The 24,146-nt window shown below is 41.1% G+C and overlaps 2 protein-coding genes across 4 annotated transcripts; both read left to right on the forward strand.

Moving 5' to 3' along the window:
• The first annotated feature begins 1,687 nt into the window (after positions 1-1,687).
• On the forward strand, positions 1,688-11,503 carry LOC133011759 (cytoplasmic polyadenylation element-binding protein 4-like). Of its 3 annotated transcripts, none has more exons than XM_061079646.1 (12): positions 1,688-2,255; positions 2,703-3,823; positions 3,936-4,034; positions 4,707-4,800; positions 5,533-5,583; positions 6,281-6,304; positions 6,697-6,873; positions 7,114-7,203; positions 7,322-7,440; positions 8,012-8,126; positions 8,213-8,394; positions 8,534-11,503. In XM_061079646.1, the coding sequence occupies exons 2-12, from the start codon at positions 2,762-2,764 to the stop codon at positions 8,759-8,761; spliced, it is 2,241 nt and encodes a 746-aa protein (XP_060935629.1). In that variant the 5' UTR covers positions 1,688-2,255; positions 2,703-2,761; the 3' UTR covers positions 8,762-11,503. The 3 variants fall into 3 exon arrangements, with proteins under 3 accessions (XP_060935629.1, XP_060935631.1, XP_060935630.1); XM_061079648.1 differs by having other exon boundaries at positions 4,710-4,800; XM_061079647.1 differs by having other exon boundaries at positions 1,688-1,791.
• Positions 11,504-13,267: 1,764 nt separating this feature from the next.
• On the forward strand, positions 13,268-23,628 carry LOC133012275 (homeobox protein MSH-D-like). Its single transcript, XM_061080253.1, has 5 exons — positions 13,268-13,568; positions 21,283-21,375; positions 21,997-22,081; positions 22,219-22,511; positions 23,180-23,628. Exons 1-5 carry the CDS (start codon positions 13,268-13,270, stop codon positions 23,626-23,628), a joined length of 1,221 nt encoding a protein of 406 aa, XP_060936236.1.
• Positions 23,629-24,146: the final 518 nt, after the last annotated feature.

A 24,146-nucleotide genomic window follows, 5' to 3' on the forward strand; every position in this document is an offset into this window, starting at 1 on the left:
GATTACACAAACCTCTGGATTTAAATAGGGTTTTATAAGGGGACTTTTAAGCCTTGGCAGAGGTATTTGTTCTGAGTGACATTCTAGTTGTTGGAGTATTGATATCAATACAGAACTAGTCAGATTACCTAACACGCCCTTATATAGTGACCACAAACAGAGGGATTGTTGCTAGAATCGTTTATATGTTACTTTTGCTTGAGCTGCTTCAGCACAAGTATTCTTACTCCCACTTCTGTAAATGTATACTGCCGGCCCAGCAGGAGTACTTCATCTGAACAGGATACTCTTTCCCCTCTTGCTGAATGATCATTACAGTTTTAATGAGTCAGCTTCAGTTAAGAGAAATGCACACCTACGTGAGGCTCTGGCCTGCAACTATAGCCATCTGATGAGGGAGACCACATTACCATTGGAATATTACTATCTGTAGTCTATTCAGTGAAGATGTGATATAATGGTGTTATTATTGCACAGCACAGATCTGACTAAAGTGAAATTAAATCAAGCTCTCCGGGTCGATTGAGCGCCTAAAATAGCAGCAGCTTATTTTAATGAGATCACTATGAGGGTCTTGTTTTTGAGGGTGTGTGTTGCATCTATCTATCTATCTATCTATCTATCTATCTATCTATCTATCTATCTATCTATCTATCTATCTATCTATCTATCTATCTATCTATCTATCTATCTATCTATCTATCTATCTATCTGTCTGTCTGTCTGTCTGTCTGTCTGTCTGTCTGTCCGTCCGTCCGTCCGTCCGTCCGTCCGTCCGTCCGTCCGTCCGTCCGTCCGTCCGTCCGTCCGTCCGTCCGTCCGTCCGTCCGTCCGTCCGTCCGTCCATCTATCTATCTATCTATCTATCTATCTATCTATCTATCTATCTATCTATCTATCTATCTATCTATCTATCTATCTATCTATCTATCTATCTATCTATCTATCTATCTTCTTTCCATTAATTTGACAACACATGCGCTGCAAAAGTTTGGTTATTATTTCATAATGGTGGCAACTGATTGTGGTGACAGCAGGTGATAAGGCTCAACATTGGCTCACAACGCATTCAAATATAGAAATGCATTGAAAATAGAGCAAACGACCCTGGAAATGTAGTTCCTGGCTGTAGGTCAACACTTTGTGAAGTAGTGAAGTCTGCTACCTGTCAGTGGTGATGGAATTTTGTATGTGTTTTCTTAATTTCTTAAGTGTGTTGAGCTCTCTGTCACCGCAATTCTGAGGTGAGGGGAAAACACATTTGTTTAAACAAATGTACTTATTTGCATTTGAAGGAAATGGCTGCCAGTGCTGCACCTTAGATTCAGCCCTTTTTCACTGATATAGGATATATATATCCTATATATATATATGTACACTATATGTACAGGCAGAAGGTTTTGATTAAATTTCCATGGATCATTGTATTTTCTTCTCCCTGCACTAGCTCCACCCCTGATTTGAAGGCATCCTTATTTGGGAGGAGAACGTCTCGCGTGCATGTGCCATTCATTGAGGAGGCGTGCTCTGGGCGTGACCTCGTCTCAACCATCCAATCAGCTGTTCGATTTTAGCTACCGAAGGCGGGGCTCCTGAGGGAAATCCTGACGCCCAATGGCTGCTGGCGGAGGGCGGGGGCGGGGCTTGTAGACGGAAGTGTCTCCGGACTGGCCCAGCTGTCATCCAGAAGAGAGGAGACCATTTACACCGGCCGCATACGAAATGCTGAAAAAGGAAAAACGCTAAAATATGGCATCATCGTAACGATTAGGTCATGTCGCCGAACTGAAGGTAGCTATGCCCGACGTGTCACTAAACACGCACGCCGATCGCTGGACGGAGGCCGCGCTGCAGCATTCTGCCTGAAAACCGATGACAGGGATCGGTAGGCTGGGTGACATTGAACACACAGGACACGAAACAGACGAGGTCGTTTAAAGAGCCACGCACCGTGAGCAGCTTGTCACGTCCCGGGAATCCGATCCGTCGTGCTGTCGTGAGTTGTCGCGGCCGTGAACGTTCGCCACATTTCGGGGGACATTGTAGCAGCTGGGTGCGTTTGATTTTCACCCCCCGGCACGAAGCGAGACATATGCTACACGGTCGCTGCTGCGGTGATCAAGCTATTATCTTAGCCTAGCCGGCTCGGTGCAGGGGAGCTGCCCCAGAGCCAGAGCAGACGTCATCAACATTTCCCTGTATTTAAATGGTCGCGTACGAGGAGGTCATCGCTGGAAACGAACGACGATCACTCGGTAGGTGGGATCCCTCCGCGGCGGCCGAGCCTCGGCGGCTGCACTGCGATGCAAAGACGAGCTTTAAAAATGACTGCTGCGACCTGCATGATTAATAGGGCACATGGAAGGTGGCGGAGCAGCTGTTAGCTCGGCTGCTAGCTGCCCGAACGACCTTTGGAGACGTCAAGCCTGTTAGCTGCCTGCGCTGGTTTCCAGGCTGCCCGGGCTATACCCGAGTGTTATATTTCATGTAGGCCCTCAATGGCTAGGAGAGTCAATGACTTAATCTCATTGATTGCATCACAAGACAAGGCAGGGTGCAGCCCCGAGCACGTTCACTGCGTTTGGTCAGGCTTGTCTTTTATTTTTTAAAGAGAGCTTATCAACTTAATGATTAACTGTCTCATGCTTTTTTTGTGTCCTTCCCCCCATTCCTTTCTTGTCCTCCCTTCATCTACATTTTAGGATAAAAAAAAAAGACGGTGAAAGCCAAAAAGTCAACTGAAGATCACTGGGTGTCCTAAATGGGGGACTACGGGTTTGGAGTTCTGGTGAAGAACAGCAGTGGTAACAAATCTGCCTTCCCCTTGCGGATCCCTCCTCACCTCCAACCCCAGCACCCACACCACCCCTCCAACCCCCCCAGCCCCCCTTCCTTCGTAAACAACACCTGCTCCACCAATGGCGGCAGCGCTTGGCTGTTCCCCGCCGTAGCCCCGCACAGTAACATGCAAGATGAGATTCTGGAGTCAGACAAGTCCAAGGCCTTGGACCTCCAGGACCTGCAGGAGAAGTCCCAGGTCCTGTCCCAGCCCCAGGCCTTGTCTCCTGGCCAGCAGGAGGTCGGGGGAGGCCTAGGAGAGCTCGAGGGGGCGCTGCCTGACGACGGCTCGCTGGAGAAGGGTTCTCTGGAGAGCAGCAGTGGCAAAGAGAAGCTGAGGATGGAGTCCCCCGTGCTAAGTGGGTTTGACTACCAGGACAGCCTGGGGATGGGTACGAGCATCGCACAGTCCACCTCCTCATCTTCGCTGACCAGCTTCAACAACTGGTCCCCCGCGGTCCCATCCACCCAGTCTCCAGTGGTGGGAGAAGATGTCGGAGGGTTCTTTGGCCCGGCTGGCTCCAACGCCAACGGACCTCCCATGCTGTTCCAGAACTTCTCCCACCACGCAGGTCCCGGCTTCGGTGCGGGGGGGAGTTTCTCCCCGCAGATCGGGCCGGTCTCTCAGCACCACGCACCCACACCTCACCCCCAACACTACCACCCCCACGGCCAGGGGGTCCCACAGCAGCACAGGCGCTCCCCAGCTAGCCCGCATCCACCCCAGCAGTCTTTCCCTCCACACCCCCACCGCACCGGACCATTCACCCAGCTTCCCCACCTCACTACTGCCCAGAATAAACCCCCCTCTCCTTGGGGAAGCTACCAGAGTCCCTCCACTCCCACATCCACCTCCTGGAGCCCGGGTGGGTATAGTGGCTGGGGAGGCACACAGGGGGTGCGAGAGTATCGGCGGGGGGTCGGTGGAGGTATGTCGGGCCTTAACTCCATCTCCCCGCTGAAGAAGTCCTTCCCTAACAACCAGGTAGATGAGACTGTCACAACTCATCTTAAAAACTGATTTAGTACAGTATATGATCCCATGCAATACATTTGGTTTGGTAACTTGTAGTAAACTCATCTATCTGTCCACACAGGTTCCCTCTCAGAAGTTCCCCAGAAATAGTTCTGGCTTCAATCACAAGGGCTGGGTGGAGGACAGCATGGGCCGCAATGACAACATCTACCCTTTCCAAGTGAGTATATCACACAAAAGTGGACTTGGACTGTGTTCTTACATGGCCACAGTATGTAAATATATTTATCTGCCCAGCACAGTCGAATGATATTAACCCGTTAAACATGCTCATCTGTATCAAATTCCAACAAATGAGCCATTGAGAAAAACATGACCAAATGGATGAATAGAAACTTATTGTGTGTGCTTGTGTACGAGCACTTATCTAGGTCATATGGGTGAAGGAGAGCTCTCTTATCATCTGCTCGGATCACATGGCCTTCCTCCTGTCCTGATTTGAGAAGTCTTGTGCTCGACTGCAGCTTTGCATGCTCCAAGCCCATTTAGATACAATGCGTTATGAATGACTCATCATGGCTCTTTTGTTCCCGGATTCGTTTAAAATGCCAATTTATCTTTTCACCTTAGGCTGTATTCCTTATATTATCATAATATATGATAACATAATATATGATTTTCATAGCATAAATAAGCAGGTGATCAGTTTTTGGACACGCTCTGGGTTCCATTTTCTGTTTCCTCTGAAGGCCAAGACTGGGATATTCTCTGCAGTTTATTTTTTATTAGCAATGAGTAATGTAGCAAACTATGCCGGGGCTGTTACATATTGTGCTGCTTTAGATGTGATTGGGGAGGTGAGTTGGCTAATTGTTGTCTTCCTCTCTTTCAGCAGGAGAGAACACGGTCTTTTGATGGTTTCAGTATGCACTCTCTGGAGAATTCGCTGATTGACATTATGAGGGCTGAGCAGGATTCCTTGAAAGGTTGGTTCCCAAACTAAACAACAATGATGAGGAAGGAATCGTTTCCCTGACCGCTCGCTGCAGATCAATGCAGCAATGTATTTGAAAGCGAGGAGAATTGTGGTTTTTATTCCAAAATGCTGGCAACTGATAGTGGTGAAAGAAGCAGTTTAGGCTGAACATGCAGTGGGGGATTCACACATTCACCCTACTCCGGAGAAATTCAGAGGATCCCAGGAGCTCAGTATTACATGACGTCTCAGTCTCATCCTCATGACAACTATCACCTGCAGCATTTTTGCAATGTAGACTCTATGATGTCAGCTAATGCTCTCATGAATAAATCATTGCACTTCAGTTTTGTTGCAGTCTAATGTAAAAGAAGTCTTTTCCCATCACGGCAGCGAACGCTACTGACGCTCATTTTCGCCAGATGATACTCCGAAACTTCTCTTTGATCATTCATACACTTTTTTTTCTTTGAGTGCTTCCTCAATAATCTAGTGATGGTTTATATTATTATAGTCCTTGAACTTATTTCAGTAATCTCATTAAATGTGATATCACTCTAACATGGGAGAATAACCTGAACTATATTTGCGATTTGTCCTGTCTACTAAACTTCATACTGTCCTGAAATGTGTGTCAACATAATCCTTTGTTTCAGAAGCTATTTATATGAAAAAGAAAGAAATTTATATAATTCACTTTTCATGACAGTATTCTGTGGTCTCTTCTGTTTTTGTCACTTAGGACGTTACAACTTCTCTCACCAGGGTGGAGACGGGCCTCTACCTATGAATGGTACGTAAATGACATGCATGCAAATATGCAGTGCTGTAGCAGAGGCCAGCGCTTGAAATCAATGTATGTCAAAAGTAATGCTGGCCATTTTATTGCAAGTCAATTCTAAGTTTATCTCTTTAAAAGTAGGTCATAGGGATTTTCTTTTGGTAAGCTCATAAAATAAAATGTTTAACTTATGTATATCATAATCACGCTGTGATGTGCTGGATAACAAGTTGTAAAAACATAAAATTATTTGTCACATGATTTGTTTTATTGCTATTTGAGCTGCTGTGGTAGGCATAGGAATTAGCTGACTAAAGGGAGTTCAAGTAGAAAAATTATGTTGCACAGAGATAGTAAAGAGCAAAAATAAGATGATAAGCAAAGACTTGAATTCAATTTATGTGTAGCGTTATTAAAAATCCCCTCACCAATTGGTGTATTTCAATTTTCCATTGGTGAATTACATTTGTCTAGTTTATACTGTCAAAATGTATACCAGGGTTATATCTGTCTCAGCCTTTAAATGGATAACCTGGAATTTTTATGAAGAGCATTTTGGCCAATGGTAACTCAGAATGGCTGTTACGGCAGCCATTTTGTCTGGTGATCAACAAAGTCATTTCCAGTCAATCTGTTTTACATCTTTTTATGATGGGCCTTTTTCCAAAAAAGCCATTTCAAATGGTGTTTTGTGTTGTTTTACATGCAGCAAGAAGTTATGGCAGAAGACGAGGTAAAGTTTGTGAATTTGTCTTAATTTGTTCATTGTCAAGCTGTAATGATCCCTGAGTTTTTTTGTGTTGCTTCTGTGTTTTGTCTGCTTGATCTTGTTGTTGTTATTGATTATTTTGCCTTGATTGTTGTCAGTGTCAAAGCCCCTTTTTTCTGTTGGGAGTCAAATTCGTACAGGTTTCCCCACGCAAGACTTATAGTGATAATGCTCATGCTTTTACTTTGTCTTTACAAAATGGTAATCATGGCTGCTTTTGTATGTATTTCCTAAAATAATTCCATGTGTTTACCACCAACCAAACTCTCTGCTCATTGCAATATTACATTTGAACATTGGTTCAGCTTAACCAGAGCGGAGGCCGTATGTGTAATCCAGGTCATTCTCTCCACTAGGTCATTCCTCTCTGTTCCCCATGGAGGATGAGCGCTCTTTTGGAGAGGACGAGTCAGGTGACCAGGGGCTTCCTGGCCTTGGCTCAGCTCACTGTTTCCCTCACCTCAATGGTGAACGTGTGGAACGATATTCTCGCAAGGTGTTTGTAGGAGGTCTGCCCCCAGACATAGATGAAGGTAAAGTTTTGTTACGGCCATAATGGGTTTGTCACTAAGCTCAGTTTTTTTATCATTTACATTGCAGTAGATCTTAGGCAATATTGATTAATTCACTTTAGTGGCCATAATGTAAGTACGGTAAAAAAAATATGTATTGTATATGTGTAGATTTTATTGCATTTAATAAGTGTTACTTAAGTAGGTTTTGATGGTGATAATATTATTGCTGATTTCCTTTTTTACTTTCTTGTTTTTTAGATGAGATCACTGCAAGTTTCCGTCGGTTTGGTCATTTGTTTGTAGACTGGCCTCACAAGGCAGAGAGCAAGTCCTATTTCCCACCCAAAGGTGAGTCAAATCTGTTAAACAGTATATTGGTTTGAGTTAACAGCATTGCAATCATGAGTATTTTCTCATTTTGTGTGTGTCTGTGCGCTCATTGCTCTGTTTTGTCAAACTTTTGCAGGATATGCATTTTTGCTGTTCCAAGACGAGAGCTCTGTTCAGGCTCTGATTGATGCCTGCATTCAGGAGGATAGTAAACTGTACCTGTGTGTCTCTAGCCCCACCATCAAAGACAAGCCTGTGAGTATCTTAAAATGCTCAATCTTGTCCAACAAGTACAAAACAAAATTAAATGTTTACATAAGACAAATTGCCGTTGCTTTATTGTCTGATCCTCGTATGCCAAAACACTGCAAAGTTCAGTACAGCTGTGCTTTGAGTTCAATTAGGGCTTTGCAGTGATACCAAAGTGATCATTTAAAGATCTATTAATTATTCCCTGAGAAATCGGTCAAGTAAACCACCCCATCTCAAACTAAAAGTGAAAAACTCCTGGATCTGCACCAAAGTATAATGAGTTCTTTCTTGGCCCATGTCCCAGTAGTTTCTGTGTTTTCTTTTGAACAATCAAACAGACATTGGCAAAAACGTGACCTTTTTGGCAGAGTTGATGACAATTAGTGCATCTAAACTATTTGAATGTGATCTCAAGAGTTTGATGTTAAAGGCCACAGCCACCACCACCACCAACATTTTGCAATATCAGTAAATGGCATCAGGGCATTTATATAATAATATATAATTTATCTTGTTCATAAAGGAGCTGAGCTGGACTAGAAGAAATAAATTGTTGTCATATTGATTGTTGCAGGTCCAGATCCGACCCTGGAACCTAAATGACAGTGATTTTGTAATGGATGGCTCTCAGCCATTGGACCCGAGGAAGACCATCTTTGTAGGAGGTGTCCCTCGTCCCCTTCGTGCAGGTACATGTGTGAAGACCCGTAAATGTATTTCATTCCCTTTTACTGATTTGGATTTCATTAACTTGCATTCTGTGTTGCTGTTTCAGTGGAGCTTGCCATGATTATGGACCGTCTGTATGGGGGAGTGTGTTACGCTGGGATCGACACAGACCCTGAACTCAAGTATCCAAAAGGGGCGGGAAGAGTGGCCTTCTCCAATCAGCAAAGCTACATTGCAGCCATTAGTGCCCGATTTGTTCAACTGCAGCACGGGGAGATTGATAAACGGGTAAGTCCGTATGAGGTTAGCAGCTTCCTTTCAGGTGTAAATGAAAAGTCAATGTTGATCAAATATTTCCATCAATCTAACATGCTGCTGTCAACCTCCATTTTAACAGTTTTCCTTTAATCCACCCTCTGCCTCTCAGGTGGAAGTGAAGCCATATGTCCTGGACGACCAGCTGTGTGACGAGTGCCAGGGCACCCGCTGTGGGGGGAAGTTTGCTCCTTTCTTCTGCGCCAACGTGACCTGTCTGCAGTACTACTGTGAGTACTGCTGGGCAGCCATCCACTCCCGGGCCGGCCGCGAGTTCCACAAGCCGCTGGTGAAGGAGGGAGGGGATCGGCCACGACACATCTCTTTCCGCTGGAACTGAGGCGAGAGGGCAAGGGAGGCCGAAAGCAGAGGTTCGGGGAGGGACTGAGAACGGGGAAGTTGGGTAAGGGGTACGGGCTATGATATGAAAAATAAATGCACTTTTCTTTTAAGTTAAAAAAAACAAAACATAATTTATTTTTTTTATTTTTTTTAATTGGGCCCTCTAACAGAAGTAAATGCTAAGAAGAGAGTGAAATCCCATTTATGTTTTGACTTAACGTGTGCATGAGCATATGGATGCATTAGATTTGGATTTAGACGTTTTCTGACTTGACTGTACTTTCTTTTCGTGTTAGCTGGCAAAGCTGCTTACATTTGTTGTCAAGAGTAACATAAAATTTAAGTGAGGTTCATCATACCTAAATCAGTATACTAACTGGAAGTTGAGTTGAAGAAGGGTGCATTTTCTTACTTTGCGCTTACAGGATTAGAAAACAACTGTACCATTTACCAAAGGTTGAATGCAAAACGTTGGGTTGAACCGAGGAATGACACCGTTTCAAACGGTTGGACGACTTGAGTTTTTCAAGCAGCTCATCGTATAGCATCTGGCCACTTCGGAAAAAAAATAAATAAGAAAATCTCTTTAGATTGCTGGCATGGGTTTTTAGGTCTTGGTTTAAAAGTTGACGCTTTGTAACCAGAAAGGGCAAACCAAAGATTGGCCTAAAACACATCATCGAAAGCAAACATTGATCTGAGGGTTTTCAGGATAATGTTGTGTCCTCTCGTCGAGTGACAGGGGAGAGGCTGGAGTTGTGTGGAGTTTTGGTTTCTGGGTTTCAGCGAATAAAGACACAGCCCTCAGGGCTCAGGTATTGGCAGTAGTATTTGCTCACTTTATATTGTCAGGGATATTAGCACTGGAAGCTAACATGCTAATGTAGTACTAACTAATGGGAATGCACAGTCCAGTCTCCCTGAGCTGTCCTCATGGTGTACCACTGCACGCTCTACCATGACTGGAGCTTCTATCACAAGTGTTGTGGTTGGATATGGTAGTAGCTAGAATTTGCTGTCACAGAGATAAAGATATTATTTTATACATGGCCTGCTGATTTTTGTACAGTGTTTTATAGCTGATTATTTTGTCATGAACATATAAACATTTATTATGCACTACTTTTCTAAATATTTTTTTCAATAGTCATTTTAGGCACATTTTTCACAGATGGGAGAACTCCTTTTGCAATACCTCATTTTTTTCACTTGGTGAAAAATAATTTTGTACCTTTGTTACTAAGAGATCTGCATTTATGGTAAACTTAATTTAAAAAGAAAATGAATGATATTAATATAATTTTCAATTAGCTTTTATATATTTAAGTGCTGGTAAATCTGAAAATTGTCTGGTGCATTGGTGTGATTCTGTAGATAAAAAAGAAAAAAAACAAGACTTTCATTAGCTATTCATATATGGATTCTCCTCTGTCCTAAATAAACATAACAGGATCCTAAGGCATGACAAGACCTTTCTAAACGGATTTTGATAGTCTTGAAAATATATTCTGATATTTCGCTCCTAGGTGCACTCAGTAAGATTATCATTAGGGTAAATGTTTTGGCTTTGGTCAACGTGATCTCTTTCCTTCTATCACCGGAGTGGATATCAGCTGTTTGAATATTTAGATCCTCTTTCTGGAACTGCCTGTAAGTTCTACTTATTCTTGGCATGCATAATGTAATACAGAAATACAATGGCTAGTGTCAATGCAGGACCTAATGTAATGCACTAGATCTCTTTTTGACTTTCTTTTCCTTCTCTCTTTGAGATCACCTCTCTTGTAGCCTCTCTTTACATGGTGGAGTCTGCCTTCCTTACACAGACGTGATGTTTATGCAATCTACACAGTGACAACACTTTGGATGCGTTTTGTAATGTAGAGGACACTCAGTAGGACATAGGTGAGGAGAGTTGATCACTTGCCGCCCCCCCTCCCCCCCTTGTGATGTGGCATGCTTTGGGACATAACCTGAATGTGATTTAATGTTGCAAGTTAACTTTGAGCCATTATGTGCAATACTTATTCTTTCCAGAAACAAGTCTCTGCAGTGCAAGTCATTTAATCCATATAGACCATGCAGTCATTTACACATCATTTGTTTCCTATTGTTCATGCTGATGTCTGCAAGATAAAAAAAAAAGTAATTTATACATGAATTTATTTTTAAACATTAGTTTTGTGCTTATTTACTTATTTTGCTACAACCATGCTACTGTGATTGAAAACATTGTATATACTAGGTCGATAATGTATTTAGTATTTGCTATATTTTCAATTGAAATGTTTAACTATCATTTTGATCAGATTTTTGTTATATTTTTTGGGGTGATGTGTTAAAACTTGTGTGTCTAGTTTTTCTAATTGCTGTATTGTGCTCCACATTTTCAGATGAAAAGAATATTATGTCTGTTAGTATTACTTGATTGCAAAATTTCAAGTTTTTAATTGTATGCTGGGAAGGTTATATTTATTAACTTTTTTTTTTTACCTGATATTTGGATTTTTATTCAGTCATTTGACATTTATACGTAAGTTCCAATTTTTATATTTTCTTCCTGATTAATTTACGCTACAATACAGACGTCAGTTTTTATAGTTGGTTTGTAGTATTGAAGTAAAACAAAGATCTAATGTCATATATTAATTTGCTGCCAACTGTTTGTAACTGTATGCATACATTTGAAGTATTTGTAATGTGAGATGTTGAATGAATAAAACAGCTGTGAGGAAGAGTTCTTTGCTCAATGTGGATTCACTGCAGTTAACCCTAACCCTAACCCTTATGTTGATCTATTTACCCCCTAAAGGTTTTTGCGTAAAACAGCGTTGCATGGGATGCCATTGTTGTGTGAGAGCACACTTTATGCACATCTGGTGAGCTAAGTTAAATCAGGTCAGAGGTATTTATAGGCTGAGGCTTATTTCAGGCCTTAGTGGGTGCTGTTTAGCTCACCTAAACCTGCTGTCCTGTGTCTCAGCAAACCCTTTCCTTGTCTAATAAAAGCCTGTATCAAGTGAAATGAATGTATGCATGCTGCAAAATGTTGTGAATGAGGTTATTTTGCATTTATTTTTGTCCAGTCGTGATTTGAATTAGTTTTTAACATTGATGGAATGTATATCTACTCAGGAAACATTTTACTTAACTACATTTTGGAAGCTATACTGCAATGTTTCCACCTTGTACTGATTAATTGCAGAGAGAAACATTTCAACTTAATCTACAGATAGTATATGTATCTAGTTGCAACAAATTAAGATTTGACATAAACCACAACATACAACTGATTTAACTTGTCTCATTGTCCTACAACTATAATGATCTCCAAGATGCTCCTTGAATATGAATGTATCATAATGTTTTGTCAGGGCATACATTTACCCAAGGATCATTAGATGGGCTATAGATTACACTTAAAAACATTTTATTTACTGTATAACAGAAACTCTGAAATGCAAGCTCATTCGATCATATTGTACAGAAAACTGGTGAGGTCCTCAGTAGACCTGGTATCTCCTTTCACTGTCATGCAGATGACACGCAGTTGGACATTCCTCTTAAGTCCACTGATCTTATCATGCTGGATTCATTACACGACTGCCTGTCTGATTTTAAAAAGCTGAATGTGTGAAATATATGAATGATTATAAAACTGAAATCTTATTATTGGACCTCTGCATATCGCTACAAAAATACTGCCACACACTGCTTGTCTGTCACACTAACTGAAGCTTAAAGTTCTGTTTGATAGAGATTGTTTTTCCTGAGCAACATGTCACACAGCTTGTCCAATCTTGAATTGATCTCCTCACAAATGCTGCCAAACATAAACACCATTCGAAGGTCTAGAGATGCTGGCTGCAGTAGTACCATGTTTTAAATCAACTCTTAAAACACACTTCTACAGTAAAACCCTCTTTTGATTTTCTCTGAATGGTTAGCTTTTTAAAAATTATTTTATCCACCCAGGAACTGATAGAAATGCCTCAAAATGTACTATTATTATTTTTACACAGACCAGGAAGTCTCTTTGATTTTATCTAGGCTTTAATTTCTGTTCATTTATTATTATTTTTTAGAATACTTTGTAACTGTATTATTACTGTATTATATGCTGTACACAATAATGATGTGTGCAGTAATGCAATGCATGCACATATACTACACATGCACTAAAAATACCTCAGAACGTGCGGCTCGGTCGGGAATGGTGCGATCTGACTTTTCTAAGACTTTCGTCAATGGGAGCCATCATCAAAGGAACAAGTGACTTTGTCAGTTGGCATAGATCAAAGGAATCTTTGCCGTCTTAGACAGTTGCAAAGGTGAAAGATTTCCTGCTCAGTATCTCATTCTGTCTCTTAAACCAGCCAGTGTGTGTGTGTGTGTGTCTCTCTTTCTCAAACTGAAACAGTCTCTGGACCCGGCAGAGAGCACTCCGCACACATTCAACATTTCTAGGATGGAACCTCCAGAGTTTAGAGTTGTAGAGGGCGAGATGTCTCAAGCTGAGGATGTGTATGTCCCCAGGTTTGGTTCTCAGCTGGGCTCCAGTCAAACAGAAGAACCAAAGCTTGACACTACCATGGGCCCGCCCAAGTCCTGCCAGAAAGTGGTCAAGTGCCGGAACAAGAGGGAGAGAGATGGAAAACCTCGGTTTCTTTTAATAGTCAAATTACCAGAATTCAGCAGTTACAGGTTAGCCAGGAAGAAGGTGACACAGGAGGACCAAACACCTGAAGGATGGACGTCGAAGCCCGCCGAGAACAGGACCTCTGTGACCACAAGAGGGAGCCAGGGTAATGAAGTTGTTAACCAAGAAGGTAGCTAGTCCCGTTAGCTGTTGCTAGCTAGCTTATTAGCTGCTAATGTTAGCTAAGAAAGTAGCTATTCTCGTTAGCTGTTGCTAGCTAGCTCCTTAGCTGCTAATGTTAGCTAAGAAAGTAGCTAGTCCCTAAGCTGTTGCTAGCTACCTTCTAAGCTGCTATTGTTTTCTAAGACGCTAGCTTGTAATGCTAGCTGGTGCTAGTTGTTTAGCTCCTGTTTTCGAAAAGAAGAATAACAGTCTATAGTTTGAGACTGTTTATCGTGGGGGGGGGGGCAGAAAAAAGTTTTTAATGTTAAATTTAAAATATGGTAATCTTTCATTCACTGTCACTGCCCCTAAAAATAAGTAAATATCAAACTTTATTTTTATGTGATTTTTTATGTTATTAAAAGGTTGTGTGGGGTCACACGCAAAAATGCTGTGAACCACTGTCATAAAGAAATCCTATACATTGTTGTTGCAGCTAACTACAGTTTATTATCATACAAATATTCAACTATTTTAAAAAAATACATTTTGATTAACCTGAGAGGCTCTTCATGTTGTTTTTGTTTTTGTGGACAAGATTGCGATGGTGTCCACAAACATGGATCTGCTTTATAGAAAGATGGCAAAACTAAGCATGAATGAGCGCTAAACTTGCTCTCTGTAAAGGTAGACTGCACTGTTAGCAGAGGAAACCTAATATTCACATTTATTTTAATCACAGATGCTGACTCTGACATTGGAGGGATTTTCTTCTCCAAAAGATCCACTAACAAAGCCACAAATGCAAAGAAAGAGGTAGGCAGAAACCACTGAACACAAACATATCCAGAAATGTACATATCTGTATGCATGATTGACATTTTCATAACATTTGAATACGACTAGTTTCCCCCCAATCCTCTATGGCAGTGAAAATAGTAACTGCATTGGTAACAAAAAGCAGAAGGGTGGGCTGTGAGTCACACTCCTCAGGAAAAAACATGATTGTGACTGTGGCCACTCCCTGTTTGGCTTTTAGTTATCTTGTAGCATCTTGGATGTAAACAGTTACTAACGGGCCACAATCACTTCCACGTCGAGCAACAGTAAAATATTATCTAAAGCCAACTGTTTGCTTACTTGTTGCTTGTTAATCTCACAATTTTTGTGCAGAGAATGTATCAGCAAATATTCATTGAATTTGGTCTTTAATACCAGAACCAGCGTGATCTACTTCTCAAAACCACACAACAACTCATGTACAATGTGTTCACTGGACCCAGGAACTAAACTATATATTTTATTCCTTCCTCTCTCTCTCCTGCTGGGGATGTGACTCCTTTCCTGGATAGGCCACGCTGGCAGTTCTTAAAACCACCGCCAGGATGATGGAGGAGAACAAGCTTATCAGGCAGAGACTCGCCGCCCTCACCAAGGCTCACTGATGCTGCGCTGGAAAAGCTGGACACCATTACTCTATCTAAAAGATGTGCTCAGTTTTTCTCCCCTGTTCGTAGTAGAGGATGCATTAACTTACTTAAACATATTTTGTTGAAAACCAGTGTTACAAAGAGGCAGAGTTTGGTCGTTTAAGTGCTTACTAGTATTCTGCTGTGAGACCATCAACAATAGGAAGAAGAGCATTTTACACTAAGGTTCAATGGACAGTGTTGTTTTATTAAAAGATATTATATTTTCAAATCTTTGTGCTAATTATTCACGTTACTATGAATACTTAAGGTTTTCCCCTAAAAACAGTAACAAGTGAACAAAATATAATTTACTCTACAAAAAATGTTATCAAAAATATAAAGTTTATTAGAAAGACAGTCTATTTATGATATTGAGTCCATCCACATTACAGGATTTACTATTATTATCTCAGGTAAAACTCTCTTTCTTATCCACCAGAGGGCACCACTTACTCTTGCATCAATGTCTGTTGTACTTTCAGTTCCTGGTCTACACTACACAATATACTCTTAGACTAAAGTAATTTTAATACCTTCAAACAGAAAGGGCACCAAGCTATTTTATCATCAGGTAACAAATATCTGTTGCAGTGATGACACATTGTGTCGACCACTGTGGCTCTACTATGAATTAAAGAAGATTTCACTAAGTGCAGTTTGTCTTAAAAGCTAAAATGATCACAAAAGTGTGTAATATGTCGGCTCCTGTTACCAAACAAGCTTAAAGGAGATCTGCTTCTATCATTTATTAATATATTATATACTAGTATCCTATAATGCAGGATACATTCATGATAAAGTGTTTTTGTCACAGTTATTTATAGCATGAATAAAAAAGTGGTTAGCAGTTTTGAGTAACGGCATTGACCTGACCTCGCTTATGGAAGGTTTCAGTGATGAATCTGCCACCCTTGGTTTCAGGTTCCTGCTTGTTATCAGGATTTATATCAGTAAATCCACTTGAGAGCAGCATATGGCTGTGATTATTTTAACTGTAAAATGATTGTTGTTAAACCATGGGCAATTAACTTTAAATTGTTCTGCAGTTTCTCAATGTTTTGATTGATGAGCCTCATTGCCTCTGTGTTTAGAGGCCAGTTGATTTAGCCCTTTTCTACCCTGAACACAACATGGCAGCCTTAACAGAGTTCTCATTACAGTTCAAGTGTTGCCTCTTGAAGTACAGTATGTGCTATAATACAGATGGCGTTAGATAGTGTGCCACCCATATGTCCTACAGCTGCAAGTATTTTATTACATTAAAAAGATGTTTCTTGTAGCTTTTGTTATAGGGATTTTCAGATCTATGTCTAAATTTGAGTTGGTGTAATTCCTGGGTACCTGTGGTCACTAATGTGAGTAACTTTTTCTTGACCTTAAACCGCCATCTTTTCATTATCAACTGGGTCCTATCTTTTGGAGTTACACTCAAACAATTACTTTCTGAAAGTTCCTGCAGCAAAATACTTGCTGATTTAAACAACATTGTTTAAAAAGGGATTTGGGTCATTATCAGTTCCCTTTGAGTAATATAACTAGTGGCTTGGATGTACTGAGTAATGTATATTATATTCAGCTTTTTAGAAACGCTTTAACTCTGCATCAGAAACAAATCATCAAGTTCATTGGCTGATTTACTCTGCAGCAAATAGATCTGGTTGTTTGGAACAAGTAAACAGGCAATTTATTGTGAGTGCTTTTATAGCGTTGAGGATAAATGACTGTTGTCGTGGTGATTAGCAGTAAAACAGGTCTTTTAATCAGAGCTGTGGTCTGAAAGGAGACTGTGGCGACTGTACCTCCAGACTGCTGAGCCTGTAGAGCGGCGGTTTACTGCATTGTTTACTTGGCGGAGGAGGCCTCGGGATGTTAGGCAGTTTAAAAACAGCTGTTTTTGTTGTTCTGAACCAGTTCAGGAAGTAGCAGAGTCAGCAGAAACTGGAGATGTGTTGGAGAAATTAATAAAAGACGCTAAGCTTTCAAATGTAATATGAAGCAAATATAAGTTGCAGATTAAATATTGTTTGGGCTGAGCTTCGAATTCATGTTTACATAATGTCACGGATGTTGTTGCAACTCAATAATGCAAATCCTCTGGGTGGACGTTGAGCAGCTTTCTCAGGTTTGGTTTAGTAAAATGTTGGTATCCTAGACAAGAGTTTGGTGTTGCTTGTGCATCTCTCTTTCGTTTTTATATTTTAACACCTCCTTTACCACTTCCTGACTCTGTTATGTCAGAAGATTTCCGAGCTGACAATGCACTCGGGAAGGATTTTTGGTAAAATGCTAAACACCTTTCAGCTGAGATCAAAAGAAGCTAAGATAATGATAACTTTCTAGGTTTTTTACTCATTCACACCCTCAGCAAAATTTTAAGTCCTGGTTCACAGTTAAACTGATGATCCAGGATTATTCTGTTTCATTTTTTGTACAATTTTTCAGAACAACAATCTCTGCACTAGTCTTATCACAGAGCAAAACACACAGACCAAATTATAAACAAGCTACACCTGGATTTTCCTTTCATTATTTATGTGAGCATATTATAGCAAGGTTATGTTAGATTTAAGCTCAAAGCCGATAACACAACTGTAGACTCTTGATCTCGTTAATCTGTAATCTGTCCTTGCCATAAAGGTCTCTCTTTATGAATCAACATGTTTATTGTTGTGTAGCAACATGTACATTTACATAAACAACCTATAATCGAATCCACTGGTGACCTCAAATTATAAATCACAAAACTTACACAATGTTAGTAACCACCAATAAATATTTTTCTGCTTGGGGCACATACACTTGTAATTTTAGTCATTCTTAGATTGATATTTGAATATTTTCTAGCTTTGAATGACCTCTGCCATTCATCAAATCATCTTCAGAGGCCATAATAAGAGTGGCGGTATAATTTTGTGAAGGTGATGTTTTACCTGTGGATCAACAGTGTAATCACTCTGCCTGGAGGAGCCCACAAACACGTCAATCTCACCCCCGTTAGATGGTAGTGACTAATATTTCACAATTGTTCATGTGGTCTAAAGATGCAATGAGGGACTTTACGAGACCGCAGCTCATTTTGAGGTGGATTGTTTAATGATACGCTTGTAAGATAATATTACTGAGTATATGTTGTGGTTTGATTTCAGAGCAAATGTGGGTCAAAGTTAAAAAGTTGAACTTGCTACCAGACAATCTGCAGCACATGTACATTGGCATCATTGATTTGTTGTGGTAACATGGAGATGTTAATGCTGTGCTTTCATCAGTTATTGATTTAGTACAATTTGTTTAGCATTTTTTGCTATTAGTCACTTGCTGCAACAACAGTGGAAACAACAAAGGTGCTGGAAGATCCCTCAACGAACCATGACGCAATGATTGCTTTGACGAAAGGACCTGAAGTAGCAGTAACAAGAAAACATATCTCATTATAGTATGCCAGCAAATAATTATCCACTCAGATTGAAGCTTGTTAACCCTTTGTTATCACAAGGCACAATACACAATGTCATCTACATTTATTACTGTTGTCTTTAATTACCATGTTTTGCTGAATAACTTATTCTTTTTTATAAAACTAAACTATATATCTATATAATTAGGGTACTTATGCTTTTTTTTGGTTTGCCACATTTTAATCTTAATTGTGCTAAAACCTTAGTTCTCCATTTGCATTTATATGAAAACTGTATTCACATAAGCGTCATCAGTTCCCACAGTGGATCCCTGACAGAGATCCAACTGTGACATTGAATTAACCCAAAGATACATCATGGCATTTCTTTTGTGCCTTGGAGTCGACAGGTATGGTATATGTTAATACAACATAAAAAAACAGGACTGCTGTGTAGGAAAGCTCACTCTAAAAACAGTGCTTAAGTAAATAAGCAGTTTTGGGAGTGGTGGGTGTCAGCTTTACAACATAGGACTCATTTGAAGGCATCAAGGCCAAGATTTACCCAAAACAAGCTCCCCTCCGTATTGGGCCTAACATCTTAAGAGCTCATTTGACTTTTTGCTGTAATCCATCCTACCCTGTACTTACAATGACATTAAACAATAGTTGTTTAGTTTTTTTTAACGAGTAGTTTATTTTGACTGTCTCCAGAGGAAGAATTGATTCAGTCTTGATTGCTCTGTGATGGCTACAGTGAGTTTGTGGGTCGATGTGTGTAGTTGTGTGTTTAACTCTAGGCTTGAACATGTTGCTGCATGTCAAAGATGCAAACCGCACTCACTTGGTGTGTAAGACACCCCAAACTGTATATAAAGATGTATGACATGAAAGCCCAGGCAAGGCATCTCAATTCCAACCTGATGGCTGGCTGCAGTATAGGTCATCAATCCCACCTCCTCCATATTAGTGTAAACAAAAGTAAACCTAGAAATTATATCATATTATGTAGTTGTTGTAACTTCAATGTTCTGTATATTCAAATGGGAATTTTTCCAAAAAGGTTTGGTTTTAATTAGTTATTGGATGGTATAAAAATGGGGTCGAAATGTCATGATTGACAGCTGAGCCTGACTCATTGACTCAATTTGTCAAGAGCGTTCAGTGTATCAACAGGATCCCACTACTGCAGCTCCATCCTCCCGGTCAAGACTTTGGCTCCAAATGTGCAGGAAGGCAGTATTCCTATCTGAAATACATGCAGGTGAAGTGAAGCAGAAGAGAAAGGAGTGCTAATTGGTGTTTGGGGCAATCAGTGTGAGCTGAGGACGTTAGCTCTCTGTTCCACTGCTGCTCTGCACCATTCATACATTGACTGTGTAACCTTTGGTGGGATGGTCAGTTTGCACCGGCTCTGGATTTAACTTTCCCTGTGTGTCTTCCTCCAGAGACCAAGCAGAAACGGTCTCAGCGCTCATGATGGTGGATAGCAGGGAGCTAATTGGTCCCAGTTACACAGTTGACTACAAAGACATGTCACATTGGTGGCAGATTACAGGGGGGGGCTGCCTTTGCACAGCTGTATTAACCAAAAACTATCTTAAAATCTGACTAGTTTTGGTTCTACAAATAAAAAAAACTAGCTAATGCTTAAACATGTCAATACTTTCATTCTATACTTTAATAAGAATGGTATTTGAATCCTACTTAAAGGGGGTACAATTTGTACTGTTGTTATTTTGATTAAATGAGATTTTAAAACAGTCAATTAATAAGACTGTAAATATATAAAGTGGACATGACCACTCCTCAAAAGTGTATCCAAGACATCCCGATCGCCCTGTAGTGGCTGGCAACAGTATAAATCCCATCTCCTCCATGTCAGTGGATAGGACATGGACCAAATTAAAGTCAAAGTACAAATCAAATAAATACATTGCTGGTTTTGTCATTTTAGGGAGTTCTTATCACACTGATGTATGTTCAAGTCTCTTTTTTCAGGTACGTTTTTTTTTGTTTTAGTTATTTGATGCTTTAAAATTTGGGTCAAATGATTTTTCAATTGAATGCATATGTTGGTGTGACATCGATACTGTGGCTCACACCACAACCTCTACTGTGCAGTCTCTGGCTTCAGAAAATGCCAAAATATCAGATAACAGATATTTTGGCGTACCTCTTGTACAATGGAAGGAGGTGGAGATGCATAGTCCATCCGTTGTCTATATTCTAACCTCCAACTATCACCATCATGCACCCACAGCCTCCTATATGTTCCAAATGTGACCCTGAGTTTGTGTGCGTATGTGTGTGCGTGTGTGTACATGCGTGCACACCTTGGTTACTATGTGAAGACAAATGACAAAGAGGCACTTGGGAGTTGAAACCATGATGCCAGTGTAATCCTTCTGATTACAGAGAGCACACAGTCTCTTGAGGGCTGATCACAGAGCTCTGGACAGTCAATTCACAGGTGGCCTTTGTGTGTGTGGGCATCTGTTGTTAAATGAGACACGCACATAGTAAAGGAAACAGACCGGAGAGTGTAGCCTAGAAGCAAAACTTGGACTAAAGGACATAGCATGCAATAAGCACTTTAAGTTTGCATCAGCAGCTGTGCATGTCTCTCTTTGCCCTGAATGAACTCTGACTCAGTACGACATTAAATCTTTCACTGTTCATCTTTTGATGTGAGCTTTGACATGCATGCACCTTTTTTGTCTGGTTTGTAGGACATGACATTAGCACCAGTGATGAATCCCATCCGTGTGTGGTTGGAGGAAGTGTTTAGGAAGGGCAGAGCTGCTTTTTCCACTTCTCATGATGTTTCCTAATACTCTGGAGCCCTACAGGTATGAGCTTCAAACAGGCACGAGACGCCTCTGTCTCCACCGGCAGAGCAGAGACTGGGACTAATCGCAGCGGGCGCCACACACCTCAGGAAGGTAGCAATTTTCCTTCATTACCGTTAAATCCTGCTTAAAAGAACCGGATTCCGCAGACCTAATTACAAGGTGTTAATAATAACAATGTAATGACAGTCATTTTAAGGCCTGCCCAAAACCATAATCTATCTCCCGACTGACTCTCACATTTAAGTGTGTGCTTGCCGTACGGTGATGTCTGAATTTTAAAAGCACGGTAATGCTCATTGATCACCATTGTGATTCTCCCACAATCGGTGTGTCAGGTCGGGCGAGTCAGGGCTCGAATCAGGAGCTATATCAGCTTTTGTTAAGTGGAAACACAGCTGTTCAGATGTCTAACTGATGCCTTTTATCCACCAGCCTAATTGAAGGATGGGAAAGAGTTAAGCATACATAAGTGGATTCTTTCCCCCCCACTATACAAGGCCTTGTCAACTTTTCTCATGCATTAATCCACAACTTCAAATCTATTTCCCTGTGCTTTTAGTGTCAAACATTCGGTCTGCTGACGTCTGTAATTATGACAAAGCCTGGTGAGCTTTCTTCACGAACCATTCTCACTGTGTTTTTCCTAATTGTCACCAAATGGATGTGATGTCTGGCTGACCTGCTGTCTGCTTGGGGGGTGTGGCCCCACAGATCCCGTTCAGAGCGTCCCAAACACGGCGTCCTATCACGAGTCAGCCCCCCCCAACCCCTGGATCAGGACGCATCACTGGCTCGAGTACCTCCCAAAGTTTTCCCAGCTCCAACTTTTGTCAACTTTGTTACAATTTGGGATTAGTAACAGCCGGGTTTCTCTCCGTGTGAGCACCGCCTGTGTTTCCTGGATTGGGATCGGATATCGTTTTTTGTCCAAAGAGGAAAAGCCATGTCTTCGCCGGAGGACTGGAGAGACGAGTGTCCCACAGTCCAGGCTGAACAGACACTGAAGAGGTGCGGGGCGCAGGTGTCCTGTCTGCCCTTCAGCGTGGAGGCGCTCATGTCGGACAGGAAGCCGTCGGACAGAGACAAGAGACATGACGCTTTGAATGAACATCAGGAGATCGGGCCTGAGTTACGCCAGCACTTAGTTTCTGTCAAAAGCGAACCCTCGGAGAAAGGGGACGGTGCGTCTTGGATTTCCAGCTCCATGACGATGTCCACGCCACCCCGTAAGTGTTTGTCTTGAATTATTCATCAGAACGGATTTGCTATTAAATAATGGTTTCTATGATGGTTATTTTTGTGGGGAATATCCCTCATGTTTTAGATATCAAAGTTATAGCAAAGAAGGAAAGGAATCCGTTCACAGATGGTTCTGAGATTATAGCTGATAAATTAATTAAGGAGATATACATATAAGTCAAATGTATGACTGCTAATTTTCAAGGAAAAGGACACACATATGACTTGCAGAACAAATCATAATATAATATGATTTAAATACATTTTAAAATACTTTTCAATACTTTATTTTCGTTTTCTTCTGTGCCAATAGTATTTGGAAATTAAAAACGAGACATATTTTTAAACCGGATTATTTTTGAAATAAATCTATTACTAATTCCATCTTTCCATTAACTGTCCCAAACCCATATACCATCAGTTTACTCCCATATAAATTGGAAAACAGTAGCAGACAAACATTTTGCGAAGCAGCAAATTAGGACTTTTTTCGATAAATCAATCAATACCATCAACTGTGTTTTTGGTTAGTAATGAATAACTTAATAATCAACATATCGGTTCAGGCCTTATTCAGCTACTTGGATATTAAACCCATCAACTTCTCTATTCGTCCAACCAAGTTATGGCCTCACTGTTTTCTCATGTCTTTCAGGGCAGCTCAGTCCACCAGTGTGCTCTTTGAGGAAGCACAAAACCAACCGCAAGCCTCGCACTCCCTTCACCACCACGCAGCTCCTGGCCCTGGAGAGGAAGTTTCGTCAGAAGCAGTACCTGTCCATCGCAGAGCGGGCCGAGTTCTCCTCCTCCCTATCGCTGTCTGAGACCCAGGTCAAGATCTGGTTCCAGAACCGACGAGCGAAGGCCAAGAGGCTTCAGGAGGCCGAGGTGGAGAAACTCAAAATAGCAGCTGGTGTTGGACACAAGACTGTGCTGCACCCAGGCTTCTCGTCTTTAACCTTTCCCCTCAGTGTTAACATGCAGGCCGGTGCAGCAGCGCTCTACGGACTGGGCTGCTCGTACAGCTGCAGCCCTGTCCACCCTGCTGCACATCTGGCCTTGTACACCTCACAGGTCGGATACAGACTCTTCCACCTCTCCTGAAGGCGAGATGCATTATTCAAACAAAATGTTGTGGATATTTATGGAGCTAAATGAGCATGCATCACGCCATACACCTTATGAGACTTGTCTGCATAGGATGTGAACTGGAGCTGAGGCTTCATGATCAAGGACAATATATAAATGTCCTTACACTTGTCAAGACAGACTATGGATGGACGAGGAAACAGCAACCAACAATCTTTCGTTGACGTTTATCAATGCTGATTCAGCACGGGTCACTGGTAATGAAGGAAATATTGATCAGGCCACATGTACCATATTATTGTCCTAAACACAAGTTTGCATATATTCTAGAGTTTTGATTGTCTACTTTTTGTATATCCTGGATGATTAGTTCTCACTTGTCAGCCTTAAACGAAGAGAAAATGTTGTAGTTGTAGAATTGACAGTTTGGCCAAGTGAAGTGCATGCTTGTACAAAAGCCAAAGTATTGGCATCATATGAGTTTATGATAACCCTCAGATTCATATATTTCATATTAAATATCCTCAATTTTG

The sequence above is a fragment of the Limanda limanda genome, chromosome 10, assembly GCF_963576545.1.
Source record: "Limanda limanda chromosome 10, fLimLim1.1, whole genome shotgun sequence".
NCBI classification, from domain to species: domain Eukaryota; kingdom Metazoa; phylum Chordata; class Actinopteri; order Pleuronectiformes; family Pleuronectidae; genus Limanda; species Limanda limanda.